This window comes from Neolamprologus brichardi, chromosome 23, assembly GCF_056152115.1.
Source record: "Neolamprologus brichardi isolate AB-2024 chromosome 23, ASM5615211v1, whole genome shotgun sequence".
In the NCBI taxonomy this organism is placed as follows: Eukaryota; Metazoa; Chordata; class Actinopteri; order Cichliformes; family Cichlidae; genus Neolamprologus; species Neolamprologus brichardi.
The window spans coordinates 5,087,136-5,105,591 of record NC_142125.1 but is presented as its reverse complement, the minus strand read 5'-3'; the positions used below and the strand labels follow the sequence as shown (position 1 = coordinate 5,105,591).

Here is an 18,456-nt window from a genome sequence, read left to right as displayed (position 1 = left end):
TTACTGCATGTGTGGATGTGTTCTAGTGAAACTTACATATTTATCCAGAATAGCAATAGTGCGCTCATCTCCAAAACTTTAAAGAACATACAGAGTGCCGAGTATAAAGAAAACAAAGGACACCAGCACTCCCTGGGACAAAAAGTCATTATATCTCCCCAAATAAGGTGTTTAACCACAGATTGATGATAATTTGTTGGATAAGATCATTTTATCATTTGCATATGTTGTAATGTACGTGTGATGAGCTCACCTGTATCTCTCTGGTCCCTGTAAACATCTCCTTTAAGGCATTGAACACCTGACGCACCAGGTAATGGGATGCATCCCACACAAACTCCTGTAAAAAACAACACAAAAGTCTTTCATAGTTGGTCAAACTGTTTAATTTGTTAAATTGTAAAAATTAAAAACATGCATTTTAGCTTTTAATTGTGCTTCGAATGGTGGCTACATGTATGATGCAAATTAGTGTTACAAATCAGGGTATCGGTACAAATCTGCTTTGAGAGTGGAATTTTTTGCATCTCATTACACTGATATGATCTCTACAGAAGGCCTTGCCCTCTTTTCACCATCCATCCCACTGTAATCACTCACAATTACACTCCCCCCTAATTCCCTGTTTAAACAATTAGGAACATTATCCAGAAGTCATTTAGCAGAATGCCTGTGAGATAGTAGACAGCAGACAGTAGAGTTATGCTGATCCCATCTACACAGACAATGAGATTAACTCTAACTGTTGTAAGGAATTGTGTAGCTATGGGACACTGGAGCGCTGTGAGAAGATTCAGTTCTTCCATCCTCCTTTCTTGGTGTCATGTAACAGAATGGGTGCGTCCATTAAAGGAGAATTCAGGCCCAACCAAATCAAAGTGCAGATAACTAAAAATAGACACGCAGTGGCTGTGCGCAGGATATCAAATATAGCTACTGTTGGATTGCATTCCCTGAAACGTCCATGCAATGTGATCACAAATAAATCTGATCAAAGTAAATATTAAAAGCATCGGTTCAGGCTCCATGCAGCTCATTTAGAGAGACAGTGTAGTATGACTCTTTACGTCAAGGTCAAACTGACTGAAATACCTTTGGCTGCAGAAACAAATGTGATGATTGCAGTGCATTAAATCCTTTAAACCCTTTACACTCATGCAGAAGATAAAAGAGTAAGTATAAAAAAAAGCTACTGCATATGTTTAAAGTTTGCAAGAACATACACAAGGTGAGAGGAACCCCTCACACAGAGGAGGTCCTGTGTTAAGGGGCCGCTCTGTCATGCTGAGCTGATACCGTTACTAAAAAATAGCGTGTACGAAGGAACTCTTTCACTCGCCACCCTCTTTCACCGTTGCTATACCTTCGGAAACTCGTCAATCTCCTTCAGTCTTTTCTCTATCTGGAGGCGTCCGCCATAGCGAGTGACTCCGTACACCACAGTCATCACTGTCTGTTTAACCACCTTCCTGCTGATGAAGCCCTCCAGCACCTGGGCGATCTTCAGTCCACTCTCTGCATCCCGAGCTCGTAACTCCTCCACCTGGAACATGTAGACAATTTACATATGACATTTTTTTTAAAAAGGAGGTCTTTTGGAGGACAATTTAAAGCTTCCCCAAAAATATACTGGGGAAAATAATGACATTAATATAATATGTCCCAACTGCTTTCACTTATAACAGAAGTGAGTCTTCACAGCTTTGAGACTAGAAGCAGAAAACTCATTTAATGATCAGCAAAGCTATTTTTCAGCTCTTGTTGTAAAGCAGTCTTAAGTAATGTGACTCTTGACAGTGTTACTTACTGTTTAACATAAAACAACAACAATATAGAGAGTCTGTAGGGAAGGTTTTACGTTTTTTCCGAATTCTTTAGACCAATCATGTTTAAACAGGCTTTGGTTGTACGCAGGCAGAGTCCATGTGGAGAGCAGAAGAGGAGCAGAAGTGCAATTTTAAAACTACTGCCTGGCAATTATTGTTCTTTTTAAAATGAATCTGAATTCATGAACAATGACTGGTCACTAGAAGAGGAAACCTTGGTCCAGGTATTCACTAATTTAACAGGGTCCCTACAGATTAGCAACTGTGCCCGGAGACAAGGTCAACAAACCAGCCAATGACAGTGGTTATTGTACAGTAAACCCCAAGATGACTTAATTATTCCTGTAGCTTCTTACATCACAGCTAATGTCATCATGGTATCTAACAATAAACGCAATACTCTGAGGTAAACATTACAGTCGCTGTGTGTGGACTTCTGAAATGGATGTTTTTGCTGTGCTCTTTCTGATTTTTCCGGTGCTGAAATGTCAGCACATCACACTTATCTTCCAACTGTGTCTCCTAAAAGCACGCAGGCTCATGCTTCACCATTCAAGACTTTAGACATGAGACAGTCTCGTCTCTGCACTTTCATGCAAAGCAAGAGAAACCAAGCACTTCTGAAGACAAGGCCTAAACTAAAATATAATCTCAATGCCTTAGCTTGTCACTCACTGTGGGATACTAACAGGTGAAGATCTGCAACATGCTTTGCAACTGATATGTGCCATCATTAATCTGTGTAACCGTAAGCCTGTGCAGTTCAAAGAAAGTAACAGAGCAGACCTGTTGTGCAACTCCGCTGTAGACATCCTGGGGCACATCACAGGGCATGAGATTGACTGATGTAGCACCAATAACATCTCTGCCTAGAGCGGCGTAGTGCTGGAGACCATTACAGGAGCCGTCCTGGAGAAGAGGTGAAGAAAAAGATTAAAGCACGACTGTGGAGGCAGACAGCACAGAAAGAATCGCAAGGATCCGCACTGATTGGGTCAAGTCATCCAAGGAGCAAGGTTTAAAGGTCTGCCTTTCTGCCAATAAACAAATGATAAAGCACAAAAAAAGAATAAATAAGATGAATTGCATGAACGTGAGGATATGTTGGGAATATGTTATGTGGTTGAGGCTTTGTTGCACTTAATTCCAAAGAGTAAACTTAATTTTTCACACTATTCAAACCAACATGTAACCTACAAGTGTATAAAATAATACAGTTTCATCTTTTTTTTCTTTGGGTTTCACTTTATCATAATTAAAGCTGTTAAACACCAAGCTAAGCAACATAGATATATGTATCTGGGTATCAGGACAGATAAATCTTCATTCTTGTCCATCCTTCTTTGATCCTCGTCCCATATGTAACACTAGTATTTGGAATATAGTGCTTGCATGTGTTGCTGTGGAGAGGCAACATTGAAGTTTCACAACTGTAAGTCTAAGCTCACCCAACTTGACTGCTGGTCATCAACTTTATTTATCCATATATTTCAATATCTATCGAAGGCAGTAAACTCTAAATTACATCAATCAGATTTAAAATAAATAAAATTAAAATAAAGTAAATAAAATTGAGCCCTGAGGCTTAATTGTATCTGCATTTAATTTCATTCAAACCCTAAGCCTCAATTTTATCTAAAGTAGTTTAGCTGAACTTCACCACTCAATTAAGTAATAATAACAATAATAATAATAATAATGGATTGCATTTATATAGCGCTTTTTGAGACCCTCCAAGCGCTTTACAATTCCACTATTCATTCACTCTCACATTCACACACTGGTGGAGGCAGTCACAGCTGCCCTGGGGCAGACTGACAGAAGTGAGGCTGCCATATTGCGCCATCGGCCCCTCTGGCCATCACCAGTAGGCGAAGAGTCTTACCCAAGGACACAACAACCGAGACCCGAGACCTTGATTACAAGACGAACTGCCAACTCTTGAGCCACGATTGCCCCCTAAGTGAAGTACTTGGAGATAGGGCTGTGCGATATGACCAAAATCTCATATCCCAATATAAGAATTCTATCGTCCTGATAACGATATAAATCACAAAAATGTAACATTTTCTGTAAATTCTGTGAATCTCGGGCAGCTCGTCTTGCGGGAAGTGTTTCCAGCTGCGCGTCATGTAGCTGGAGTCGAGTGTTTTAACCGATGCATGAAACGATACATTTTTAGACATAAGTTGTAACGGCCGCCGTTTTCTTTGTGAGTATTTATTACACGGCGTGCTGCGGGGAAAAGCCTGTTCTAACGTTTGAGTCTAAAGTTTATTTTTTAGCACCTGGCGGCTCTTTTTTAATTCTCATCCGTAAATAATCTGCTCTTTCACGTGATTCAGTTTATTTTGAAAAGTCTCAACAGGATCTTGAGCTTTATTGTGAAAGGTTTATGTGGAACATAAACAAACGGACACGCGAAGGTGTTACCGTTGTTGTTGCTAACCACAACGCATAAAAACAGGCGCTTGTCCGTCCGTAGTGTGGTTATATAAAATATAAGAGAAAGAGAGAACTTCAAGAAATTAATATAGCCACTACAGTGACCATCAAAAGGATGAAAAAATATTGCCGTAAACAGTTTATTTTGCGACACCACGAAACAAATGATAGCGTAAAATGAAACGATAGACGTTTTTATATCGTCATCTGATATATATCGTTATATCGAACAGCCCTACTTTGAGATACTGTCTTTTTAACACATCTACAAAGAGGAAGTGCTAAATACTTTGTAAATTACACTCACTTTTGGTCTAAAAAATAAAAAAAATCCTCTTTTCAGCTTCTTTGTCTTATTCTTTGAAGGCATGGGAAAATGTTGCTCCTTACATTTCATGCATTATTATTAGTGCGCGCTTCAGCGATGTTGGGTATAATTAATCAGACAGACAATAGCTTGTAATCACTAATGGGATTAAAATGTTCTTTTGCAACAAAAATGAGACATTTTGAGAAGTGAAAATAAAATTAGAAAATTACATTATAACAACATTATAAGAACCTTATTAACAAAGGCCTGTGGTGCAGATGAGATTGCTTTACTCAGCCACATATTTTGGTTAATGGTCTAAATCAGGGAATTCTTGACAAAAAGATGCTCCACAGTTAATGTATATACACTGTTCTACAAATGTAGCATGTCACTAAGAATGACAATTGTTTATATGATTTTTCTGTTGCTTTTTTCTGTTGAGAAAACGCATTGGTTTAAATGTCAGATCCTCATGCAGGATATGTCAAAAAGGCTTCTGGCTTGCAAGATAAGGTTGACAGGTTTATAGCAGATGACATAAAACGGTGAACATCGCACAGGAGGTCTTGGTTTGTTAACTTTTGATTTGCCATCTAAAATAGACCCACTGAATGATGCAACCTTTTTTTTCGAAAGACATAAACCTGAACTACAATAAGAAGACGTAAGATGAGTAACTCTAACAATCTTTCCAAAATTCAAAACGTTTTTACATTTTATTTGGACTTTTACGTGACTGATATGCTACTCATCAAGCATGACTCTCTCAGTCTGTTACGTACCTGATGAACAGGAAAATGAGAGATGAACTGTGCTGGATCAGGAGACCTCACAGCATTGGCTATCTCCATGCAGCAGGCCAGAGCCTGCCATGGCTCATCTGCATTCATCCACCACTTTCTACCCTGAGAGAAAAAGTCACAAGCACATTATACTGCATACAAACCGTTCATAGGAGTACAAAAAAAAGTTTGACATATTCTAGTATTCAATGTTTAGACTGATAGTTAAACCAGTGTGTCATTGGCATTGTCCCAGTAATTAAATACTGCTTTATCCACTTTTATGAAATACATATACATACAAACAAGTATAAAGAGAAAATAACCAAATATTAGTGAGTGTGTATTAGAGCTGGGCGATAGAACGATAACGATATGTATTGCGAAATAACTTTTTCTCGATAGAAAAATTTAACTATTGCGATAGGCCTCACCGCTCTTGTCCTCTTAAAAAAAACAGCCAATCCAAATTAAGTAGTGCAGAGCCGAACCAATCACAGCTGCAGCGTCACGTCACGTGACTTGTTACGTACAGCACAAGTGCCAAGCCGCACATGTGTATTTGTTTGGGAAGCAGCCAGCCGCCGTGCCGCCCGGGTAATGGAGGAAATGAGTGTGCCGACTAGAGAAAAATCAACCGAGAGCGTGACCGAAGGTTACCGAAGAGAAAACCGATGATGGTTCCGATGCCGGAGAGATTGTCGAACGGAAGAGCCACAGAAGTTCCGTAGTGTGAAGGTATTTCGGCTATTTCAAGTCAAACAGAGTAGCGCGCACTGTAAATTGTGCCGAAAGCAAGTCTGGAGATACAATAAAGCGGTGCATGCTCAATCTCTGACTGAAAGCGCTAATTCGTCATTCGGCTTTTGTCAGACTAAAGTAACTGTTAAAACTGTTTGAAAAGCTAAGCTATACAACAAGGAGAGATTGAGAATTTACTTTTAGTTCTCAGTTTATTTGATCTTGACAAAAGTTAGTCAATTGTGTCTGTTCTTCTGTAAAACAAACTAGGATTTATTTTTAGAATTAATATTTTGTTTCTAAGTGGAATTGACAATTTAGTCTGTTTTATTTGTTCTATTTTGAAACTTAAACGCTTTAGCGGCTGCCTTTTGTGTAGTTTGCAATATTTGCCTTTATTTATCTGAAAAAGTCTCATGTTCCTTAAGTACATCTACCCTGTTGAACTTATTATGGGAAATAAATATTTAAATCAAAACAAGCTGCTGATTATTTCACATTTTACTTGTGAGCAACGGCACATTTAAATCTTACAAACATAGTTATTTGGCTTATATCGTGATATATATCGTTATCGCCTGAAATGAAAAAAAAAAAAACATATCGTGATATGAAAAAATCTCATATGGCCCAGCTCTAGTGTGTATGTATATATTTGAATCTGTATGGATTAGAGAAAATCCAAAAACTCAATTCTTTTTTAATAAAGTCATTAAAGTTGCCCACAGCACAAACAAGTTCAAATAACTCATTAAAAACCCCAAATTACCAAGATTTCTATGACTGTGACGAGTGTACGTGGAACGTCTTACTATACAGTGAATGAGCAGCAAGTACTAACATTTAGAGGGTTGTCGGCAGAGTCCAGTATGTCCTCCATGATAGTGTTGGCATACTCAAGTCGGCCCTGTAGTGAGCTCCTCTTCTTTAATCCTGTAAGATTCACCAAGTGGATCTTTAGCCAGTCCAGGCCCTTGGGACCAAGCAGCTTCCCCTCCGCAAACACGAGGATTGCCCGTGTGACATCACTTCCCAGGTGATTAAAGTACGGAGGACATGGATAGGTACGTCCCCTGAAGTCCATGTTGTGAGGGAACCAGAAGATCTCGTCTCGCATGTGGTTGGCGATGGACAGTTTATAGAGAGCATCCATACGTAAGCTGTGCATCTCGCTGCATTTCTTTTTGGCATTGATCACCTGTCTTTTCATGTGGGCCTTCTCACTAGCTGTATAACTGTGGTCTTGTGGGTTAAAGTGGGGGATTTTGGGGGCTTCCGACAACGGAGGCGGGATGTCTAGCTTATCGCTTCCACGATCATTAAAGATGGAGATAATAATGTCCAGCAAAGGTTTGTTGATCTTCCAGGCACAGTTGCCCAACTGGTTGAGCGAGTCATAGATGGCGTGAAGATTTGGACATTTCTCCAACAACTCCTCGTGTTGGGTCGCCCCGTCCACTGTGCGCATCAGCTTCGTCGGCGTGAGCAGGTATGCTCCGAACTTGACTGATGTCCAGGGCACTGGAGGGCACAGCATCGGCATCACATAGGAGTCAAAAGTCAACTTGGTCTCCATGGCTTCCTGCTGCATCTGAGTAAGGATGGGGTGGGGCTTGATGAAGCCAACCTGGCGGGTAAAACATCACAAGAAAATCAGTCGCGAACTAAAAAAGAGCAGACGCACCAGTGAACAGAGATTGCTGTTTCAATTACGACAACATGAAAGGGACTGCCTCGGCTTATTTCTAAAGCCTGGTTAATCATGACAGGATATGGTCAGCATCAAGTGCAAATTTGATTAATAAAGGTATAAAAGCAACACGCTTCGACTTCTGTTGAATCATAAGTTTGAATCATAACTGACATGTGAGAACATCTTATAACCTGAATCTTGTCTTAAAAAAACTAACAGCTGAGATTAAAAATATATATATTAATATCAATGCTTCATTGACGGTGAAGCATGGTGGCACGGTGGTTAACACTGTTGCCGCACAGCAAGAAGGTCCTGAGTTCAATTCCACCATCAAGCCGGGGTCTTTCTGTGCTGAGTTTGCATGTTCTCCCCGTGTTTGCGTGGGTTCCCTCCGGGTACTCCGGCTTCCTCCCACCGTCCAAAGACATGCAGCTTGTGGGGATAGGTTAATTGGATAATCCAAAATTGACACTAGGTGTGAATGTGAGTGCGAATGGTTGTCTGTCCCTGTGTCCCTGTGACCTGTCCAGGGTGTACCCCGCCTCTCGCCCTATGACAGCTGGGATAGGCTCCAACGCCCCCCGCGACCCTGAAAAGGATAAGTGGAAGCGGATGGATGGATCAATGCTTCCATTCATACTACTTGTGTTAAACAATTACTGAAAATCACAATAAAATGGGCAACTGTAGCTCCGCAAATTTGAGAAAAAAAAAAACAAGTGTAACATCTTTATTTGACCGTTATTATGTTTGTTACATGCCAACCCCGCTCCAGAGCCAGACGACTAGGGACGATAGTTTTCCCAAGAATAGGGCTTTGATGTTAAAGAGTTACCGCAGTGACAGGAGAAGAAGAAAAAAAATCACTGTAACCTTACAGAAACACCTCAGGTTTGCACAAATGAGTCAGACTTTCATGCTGCGCAGTAAAATCATTAGGATGCCCCCCTGATGGGCTAACCTCCACCCAGGGAAAGAAGGGAGACGGGAAGAATAAGAGAAAAGAAGGTAGAATGGAACAAAGAGAGACAGAAAATTACACACGAATGAAATTCAGCAATAGGTATGCCCTGCTGCCAAAGTGCATCAAGTCCCAAAAATCCACAGTTCTCTCTCTCTCTTTGTACTCACCCCCCAACACATGCCTCACCCTCCTGCAGGGTCCTGTGGCAGTAAATCAGCGAGCCAATTAAGGGGACACTAAAAAAGGGATTAGCGTGAGACCTTTTCATCTCACTCAACTGTCCCTTTGCCAATTCACACTGTGGGTAAATGGTTTTATAAAACACACTCTTTTGAGCGTCACATTGGATAGGAGGTTGCTCAAGTGTTCAAGGTAACGGCCTTTAGAACAGTTCTCTTGTCCAAAGTGAAGGTCAAGCTTTTTAAGTTTTTTCCCCTTTGTTTCTGCTTCTGCATGGCTTCTTTCTTTTAATGAAAAGTCTGCTATTCTTAAACTCTTTTGGGTCAATCATTTAATCAGACTAATTGTACACAATTAGCAAAAATTCACAATTAATTTGATTTGCCTGATCGAGAGTCCTTATAATCAACAGTTGAGTTTTGTTTTTGTAATCCATCATATAATTTTCCCTAGTTTCTAGGAGATCCCCTAATCTTTACTCTTTTTTTCCCCATAAATCTCAATTTAAAAAATATTTTTCTTAGTCTGGGTTAATACTCAGACATCCTTTTATCTGATCATCAGGAGGTATTGGACTTCACTCCCTCATTTATTTATTATTAAATTATTCCCTCTTCTGCAACTTCTTAGCTCGTTTACGGATATTTCGTATCATTGTTACGCAGATGATATTCAGCTATATATCTCTTTTAGGCCACCTGATGTTTCTAAGCTTCAAATCTTCCAGCCCTGCTTTGATTCCATTAGAGATTGGATGGCTGATAATTATCTTAAACTAAATGCTGAGAAAACTGAAATCATTGTCTTTGCTCCTGAGAAATTTGTTCCCCTCGTGGTTAAAAATCTGGGCCCTCTTGCTTCTTATATTAAACCACCGGTCTCCAACCTTTTTTGCGCCACGGACCGGTTTATGCCCGACAATATTTTCATGGACCGGCCTTTAAGGTGTCGCGGATAAATACAACAAAATAAAACTAGTACTGGTACCGAAAAAAATAAAATTTATTCATAACACACGTGAAAAGACCCAGAAACACTGAGTAAACGATAACAAAATAACGCTGAAAACCGATAAAAACTATACATTTCACACCTGAGCCTCAACTCTCGCGGCCCGGTACCAAACGACTCACGGACCGGTACCGGTCCGAGGCCCGGGGGTTGGGGACCACTGCTTTAAACCCTCCATTAGGAACCTTGGTGTTACATTTGACCCAGCTCTGACGCTGGACACACACGTTATATCTTTGGTTCGCTCGTGTTTTTACCAATTAAGAATTATTGCTAAGCTGAGTCCCACTGTGTCACGCTCCGAAATGGAAATGATTATTCATGCTTTTGTGTCATCTCACTTAGATTATTGTAATTCCTTGTTTACTTGCTTAAGTACTGCCTCCCTGGAACGACTGCAGGTTGTTCAGAATGCTGCTGCTAGGCTTTTGACAAAGCATCCCAAATACTCCCATGCCACTCCCCTGCTGATCCAACTGCATTGGCTCCCTGTCAAGTTCAGGGTCTATTTTAAGATTCTAATCATGACCTACAGGGCCCTGCACGATGTAGCTCCAACTTACATCAGTGATCTTCTTCTTCCTTATCGCCCCAGCAGGTCCCTGAGGTCTTGTGACCAGGACTTGCTGGTTGTCCAGCGTACAAGGTTAAAAACAAAAGGTGACAGAGCGTTTGTATCAGTGACTCCCAGACTCTGAAACTCGCTCCCTTTGAGTTTGAGATCTGTGGACTCAGTCATTTCTTTTAAAAAGCAGTTAAAAACTCATCTGTTTAAACTTGCTTTTGGTTGATTTTGTTTGTTTGAGGTTGTATGTCCGTTTCTGAAGAATTTTTATGATTTTTATGTGATTTTGTTTACCTTGAAAGGTGCTATATAAATAAAATTTTACTTTACTTTACGTCTCTCAGTCTGCAGCGCAAAAAAAGGAACCTAATCAAGAGGATCTGTGTCAACCTTCCTGTTTAGTCAGGAATCTGTTTCTTTTAAAAATGCTTTAATAGAGTCCCCACCAACCCTAGGTTATCAAATCATGCGCTTCAATGATACCTCTGTGGAACAGACCAGGAGAGAACTTCCACCGTACCTGCCGGGTGCTGCGAAAGGTGTACATGTGGTAGAGGATGGGGATGAGTTTCCTGTCATAGGCTGGGTTCAGGATGTCGCTATTAATTTTAAGATTTTTAACCATCATATCCACCATGTACGTGCCAAGCTCCAGAGTTACTATGTATGGCCAGCTTGTCTCGCCGCCCTGCAGCGTAGGTCCTGAACTCTGCTCCATCTCCAGCTTCCACCACTGCTCCCTTGGAAGGACGTCATACACCTGCATGGATAAAAGGTTGGCTGTTTTAATTTTGTTAATACCTCAAAGACATAAAGATTCAGAGTTACAACCACTTTCTAGTATTTTCTCTTTTGTGAAAATTAGCATGAGCAAGCTTTAGATGTGCTGGTTTTATTTGGTCTAGAGATGGACCGATCCGATATTACGTATCGGTCCGATACTGACCCAAATTCCTGGATCGGATATCGGCGAGAAATAAAAAATGTAATCCGATCCATTAAATATCAAAAAAGCACCTCACAAAACTTGCTACATGGCGTAACCCGGCTCATAACCGTAGCACGTCGCAGCAGTGTGGTCACGTGATAGAGCGGCTGTGTGGAGCTTCGCTACCAAACCAGCATTTCATCTCCGAGGAAGTTTTCCCAGAGAGAAGTAAAGCAAGTGTGTAAGTTCATCTCTGAATGTTTGTAAAGCATTCCAGCGTTAAGATTAACAACCGATATATGGAGCGACTGCCTCCCCCTCCCTCTCCTGCTCCTACTTCAAACGTGAAACTGATCAATGATCAGCTGATCGGCTTTTCTGTCGCAAGTCCATCTCTCTTCTTTGTTTTTGGCCCACTTTGCACCAGAAAGAGGAAACCAGCGGCTGAACAACAGCAGCACTATTAAGCTTGATAAGCTGTTGTTAGAATTTATTTAATATTACTTTCTACACCAGGATCGTTTTCTACGCAGCTGACGGCTGGTAACTGTGCAGGGGCGGATCTAGCAAAGTTTAGCCAGGGGGGCCGATAGGGCATTAACAGGGAAAAGGGGGCACAAAGACATACTTTTCTTTCTTGTTCTCATTTAAAATATCTAGCTTTTAATAAATAATTATCTGACTCTTACACCCAAAGTTTTAATCTGATGTAAAATATATATATAAGTCCATTACTGTATATAGTAACTGTTAAGCCTAATAGACCCTAGTAAGCTATAGTACTTTTTCCTTTGGGAAGATACCATCTGTGCAGTCTGCAGTTATGTTGAAGGAAGATGTTGAATCTATTTAATTATTCTTGAAAAATAATTTATTTCTGTGCATTTTCCTCCCTGCATCAAATTAAATTTGATTACATCGATTAAGCATCATGAGGTGGAGGGTGGGGGGTAGTTCCCTATTTTTTTTTGCTGGGAGTTTGCAACCCTATTAGTTAGGTTGTTTAATATTTCTGCTAAGTACTCTTTAAAATACCAGAATAGGAAGGATGGAGCAGGTTTAAGTTTATTAGATTGGTATTAATGAACTATGAAATATTTTGGGCGCAATGTATTTTTTACACACAGGTATAACAGAATAGCTTTAGTGTTGTTATTTATTTAAACTTGAGTATAAACTTATACAAAATGCAGCAAGATATTAAGAAAACAGTTTTATTGATTAAAAAACACACTATATCGGATTCATATCGGTATCGGCAGATATCCAAATTTATGATATCGGTATCGGACATAAAAAAGTGGTATTGTGCCATCTCTAATTTGGTCTGCACGTATATCCTTGGTATTAAGTCCTGGATCCTCCAGATCACCACGACTGATGGAACGGGTACCCCACATGCCTGTCTCTGCATTTCTTGTTTCCGCTGTATCTAGTTTCTAGTGATTATAATTTCCACTGGCCCTGAGTTATTTCATCTCATTCTGTTATTTCTGCTTATTCAGTGGCTAAAAGAGGAGAAGACTCAAGCAAAGAACGCCAGAGGGAAGAGAAAATCTAAATCTTTTTACCAGGCTCTTAAAAAGTGAGGAAAACTAAAATACAAAAATATACAAGAAAAATTTACAAAAAAACCCCCATAACTGGTGAAATGACTGAATATTAAGAAATTAAGTTTTAAATCACTACTAGTCAGCACTCATAAATGCAAGCTTCATCGGTCGGTTGACTTTCCCAGAGCTTGGTTATAGACCAAGACTACATTCACACTCCTCCTAAGCCATATGAGATATTACATCAGATAAATGAACAAATGTTCTATTTATTCTGGCTATTTTTTAATTAAAACTGCTTTATGGTTATTTTGAATTTAACTTGGAGTCAAATGGCAACCCCCAGGACTGACAAACAATTAAGGTTATTAGAATAGCTGCTTTGATCATTAGATGTGCAAACACAGGAAGCTGTAGCTTATTACTGCCTGCCAGGTCTCACGTCCACTGACTGCAATCAGTGCTTCTGGTGCCTTTTGGAGCACTTTAGTTGAATTATCTGACAAATAATATGGCTTCACTGTGTGCTACAGTCCAGAAAAGAAATCTGTGCTTTAGTTCTGAAAAGTCTAATTATTGTTTTTTGTTTATTTGTTACTGATTAGCATAAATGTGCCTGTCTGCTGCAGCTTACTAACCCCGCTAATGTCAACTAATACCTTAGCAGTCCACCCTCTCCCCCAAATATGAGGAGTCCCGGTGCCCAAATTTTAATTTTACGTGGACGTTTAATAATAAATACTCTACATAAACACTACTAGCCTTCAGTAACAGGGAGCGTTGCCTATTGTTTCTGACATTTATCTTCAAAATTGATCCTTGAACACGTAAATAAAGTGAGAACTTTGACAAGGGAGAATTTAAAGTAACACTAGCTGTCAAAACAACAATGAAAAACATTTTAATAGGCACCATTTTAACTACAAAGGCTGCATATAAAGTGCCTTTCATAAAACACCTTAACTAACATCGAGTCTAACTAACTGGTGGACTATAATGAGCTCTTGCTCATTATAGTCTTGATGACATACGCATTTTCCCTGAGTGCTCCAGAACCATCAAAACAGTGAGTCAGTGATCCTGCCTGTACAGTCCCATTGAGGAAACACAGTCCTTCATTTTACTAAAAAGGAGTAAACAGCATTTCAATGAGTTTGAGAACAAGGTCGCAAACAAAGTTTACAGAAGTCTACAACATTTGGCTTCATAACGTGAAAATATTGTAGTTTAATTGGTCAAACAAATTCGGTCTGGCTTCTGGGAAGTAAAATATGATAAAAAAAAAAGAACGCAGCGCTGAGAAATGAAAGCCGATAGGCCACACTGGATGATAAAACAGAAGATTAGACTTTAGAAATCTGTATTGTGCTTTAAAATCAGTAGTAACTACATCATACTTCAGCCATAATATTGCAGATTTTATAACAACTGCCATGCAGTACAGCATGCAAAGCATATCTCTTGCTAACAAGTATGAGGAGTTTTTTCTTTTTACCTTAATATCTTTGGCCAGTAGGTCTGTGTAGGCGTTATAAATGCTGCCCAGCTTTTCCACCGTCTGATTCTGGTGCTTCTGACGCACGCAGTACTTGGTGAAGACCCTATTGCCGAGATCTCGAGCTAAAATCTTTAGCGACTCTCCGCTAGGAGGCAAGTTGGCAACACTCTGGACAAAGAAACACAGTTAAAAGATATTTTAGATTAAAAACAATATATAAATTTAAAAAAAAACAGCAAATGACTGTTCAAGGCTTTTGTAAAGTCTTATTAGTCTAATGGGAAAAAAGGGGTTTGGGGGGATCAGAGGGAAAGATTATAATGCAAACTGTGTTCTAGAATTGGTTCTCATAACCCAACATATTTCCCCTGTACTGGAAGCAAAGATATCTGATGAAAGCATGTCCTGCTTAACTCTTATAATGTGACGTTTTGATGGCCACTGTTAGCTACTTGATTTGTGTTCTGTGGTTTTTCCCATATTGGTTGTGTCAAATTACACAAACGCAACAACAAAAAAACAAAAGACTGAACATTAGTACAGACCACTTAGTAATGCTGTAGTAAAATAAAACTGATCTCAACTTTATCAAAACAGAGACAAGTCTTTGTAATATCTTGAAATTCTGGCTTTTCATTGATCGGTAGGCTGGGCTAGGTGGCTTGTATTACCTGTATCATGATGTCAACATACTCTTTATCTTCCAGGAGACACAGATACGGATAAAGGTTAAGTCTGTAGTCCCTGGTGTTGCTTTTTGCCAGGATCATTTTGCTCTCCCTTAAGGCCTGGAGAAGGATCTTCTGCCACTGAAGCCGCTGCTCTGCCAACAGCTCTCTCTGAAAAGACAACACAACGGGATGTCATCAATTTCATGAAAGTGCCCGATAGCATAAAAACCATAAAGGGTGAATTTGTTGAAGTTGTTAGGAGGGGAAAAAAATCAAACAACAAACAAAAACAATCCAGAAGCCTTTATCAGAAACTACATGATCCAAATGGAAGATCATTTGAAATATGCAGCAGAAATGGTCATATCACACTGGACAGAAGCCTTGTGTCTAACATAACCATGAATTTCATTAGTTGTTTAAGCTTGTTCGGCCCAGATATATTCAAATGACAGTGAGAAGCGAGACTAGCCTTCTGAGACAACACAACTGGGTCAGCGCTTGTTTTTCTAAGGCTAAAACAGAAAGGAAGAGTCTGCTCTGTGTTTTCAAAGTCTAGCCTGTTAGAAATTGCAATTTGAATGCATCAAACTAATTAATGATCGATTAGTTCAAGTGATTACCAAGCCACACTACTCTACAAGGACCTATAAAAAAAAGCTTTATGAAGAGAAGCGTGGACCAGGCTGGCCCTTTTCACCTCCAAAGCTGATCAACTGCCAACTGAGAATTAGCAGATGTATGGCTGCTATGAACCTGAGCAACATTTGACTCTTATATTACTTGCACTCAAGTTCAATGACTGCGTGTGCATGTGTTAATGTTTTCTCTTTAGTTTGACTGAAACGGAGACCCAGTCTGGATTGCGAATAGAGGGGTGACTCTGCATTCTCCCTGGCGGCCCCCATTACAATACATTATTATTCTGCCCTGCCTGTCTGTAAATGCTTCCTGACCACCAGGGACTCTGCCTGCTTGCTTCCCACATAGCCCATCTGCACAGACAGACGGCCCAGCCGAGACTGTAAATGCCAGAGTTCATAAAAAGGCACACCGCAGGAATACAATGTTTCTTCATCTAACCTGTCGAGCCTGCATGCATATCGTTTTAAAATTTACATCAGAGAAAAATAATTATATCTCGGTAAAACATTACAAATATTATCAGAATTATACCAAAAAAAGCAGATTACTGCCAAGACGATACAAATCCTCTACAGTCTGAATATTACACTGGGTGCCAGTATGCTGTGTTTTGCTGGAGATCTGTAGGCTTTTTTGTGGTTCAAAAGGATAAACTGTCAGCACAAAACAGCAAGAATGCAATGTTCTTCCAGCAAAAATGAAACTTTTTTTGATTCCAACAATCAAAGAAAGAGAAGGAAAAAGTTACTGTGAAACGTATCTTTCTTTAAAAGACATATACCACCACATGCTCACGAATCAGAACACTACTGTGGGTGTGGGCAACAAAATACATAAGTTTAGATCAACTGCATGCAATCTATCCCAAATTATAATAATTAATTACCCATAACTAACATTAACAGAGCAAAGGCAACGCCTCATCACCACTGACCTGATCTGTGTCATTTAAGACAGCTGTTGTTCCTAAAACAAAACAACTAACCATGTGTCATTAATAGCTGAATCCTTTCCATTACACAATCCATTCTCATGAGCACCAGAGCACTTTGTATGTATACAAAAAACAGTCAACATAAAGGACAAGCTGAAGACGAAAAGGGGAACAGAGTCGGTTGATTTACCATTTTCGCCATGTTTTCAGTGACGGGCTTGGCAGCTTCCACAGAGTCTATGGTGATCGTGCAGGCCTGTTCCACACTCAGCTGACGTTTAAAACGCTCCTGGAGATCCTCCTGTGTGAAGTCCAATTTTGGGTAGATGTGGTCCGCCCTCTAAAACATAACACGTAACCAAACATCAGACAGACACAAACGATATCTTGTACAGTGCAGATCTTTCTTACCCTGAGCCTTACCTTCAAAACCGAAAGCCCTAACGGAACAAACTCAACTCAACCCAGGCACCTGTCCAACCACCAACATAGCCACCTATCTAATTCTGCTTCCATTTAAAACTCGGAGCTTCACCTGTGGCGAATAGCTCTTTAGGTAATGGCTCAATGGTATTGGCTACTAATTTTTGTAGTGGTTTTATCTGAATGGAGAGAGACAGAATATAAACCAAAAATCCAGAACAAAAATACATAAAAGATATAAATATCCATATATATTTGCATCTCATTCTGTGAAATAAGTATTTGATCCCCAAAGAAAACAGTACTTGGTGGAGAAACCTTTGTCACCTGGTTGGCCCACTCCTCTTTACAAGAACTGTCTAAATCTTTCAGGTTTCTTGGTTGCCGCTTAGCAACACAGATTTTGTACTGCGGTTTGGAGACTGGTGAGGCCACTCCGTGATCATTAGGGCTGTTCGATATAACGATATATATCGGATGATGATATAAAAACGTCTATCGTTTCATTTTACGCTATCGTTTGTTTCGTGGTGTCGCAAAATAAACTCTTTACGGCAATATTTTTCATGGTTTTGATGGTCACTGTAGTGGCTATATTAATTTCTTAAAGTTCTCTCTTTCTCTTATATTTTATATAACCACACTATGGACGGACAAGCGCCTGTTTTTATGCGTTTTGGTTAGCAACAACGACGGTAACAGCGTCGCGTGTCCGCTTGTTTATGTTCCACGTAAACCTTTCACAATAAAGCTCAAGATCCTGTTGAGACTTTTCAAAATAAACTGAATCACGTGAAAGAGCAGATAATTTACGGATGAGAATTAAAAAAGAGCCGCCAGGTGCTAAAAAATAAACCTTAGACTCAAACGTTAGGACAGGCTTTTCCCCGCAGCACGCCGTGTAATAAATACTCACAAAGAAAACGGCGGCTGTTACAACTTATGTCTAAAAATGTATCGTTTCATGCATCGATTACATGACGCGCAGCTGGAAACACTTCCTGCAAGACGAGCTGCCCGAGATTCACAGAATTTACAGAAAATGTTACATTTTTGTGATTTATATCGTTATCGGGACGATAGAATTCTTATATCGGGATATGAGATTTTGGTCATGTCACACAGCCCTAGTGATCATAATGTACTTTTTGGAATAAGTCTGAGCAGGAAACGTGAGCTGTATTTAATACAGCAAGATAAGCAATATTAAAAGCATGGTTTTAATAACAAGTATGCAAATATAGGACATTTTCCCAATGAAACAGATAATTAAATGAGAGA

General features: G+C 39.8%; 1 protein-coding gene across 1 annotated transcript in view; it reads right to left on the bottom strand.

Moving 5' to 3' along the window:
* Positions 1-18,456, bottom strand: part of polrmt (polymerase (RNA) mitochondrial (DNA directed)) — a 62,731-nt gene that overhangs the window by 31,956 nt on the left and 12,319 nt on the right. The window contains exons 6-14 of the mRNA XM_087836193.1: positions 16,943-17,092; positions 15,174-15,341; positions 14,500-14,670; positions 11,044-11,283; positions 6,949-7,734; positions 5,367-5,489; positions 2,613-2,735; positions 1,364-1,543; positions 254-340 (exon numbers count right to left, since the gene is read on the bottom strand). Coding sequence (XP_087692319.1) covers positions 254-340; positions 1,364-1,543; positions 2,613-2,735; positions 5,367-5,489; positions 6,949-7,734; positions 11,044-11,283; positions 14,500-14,670; positions 15,174-15,341; positions 16,943-17,092 — 2,028 coding nt within the window. The remainder of the gene's footprint in view (positions 1-253; positions 341-1,363; positions 1,544-2,612; positions 2,736-5,366; positions 5,490-6,948; positions 7,735-11,043; positions 11,284-14,499; positions 14,671-15,173; positions 15,342-16,942; positions 17,093-18,456) is intronic.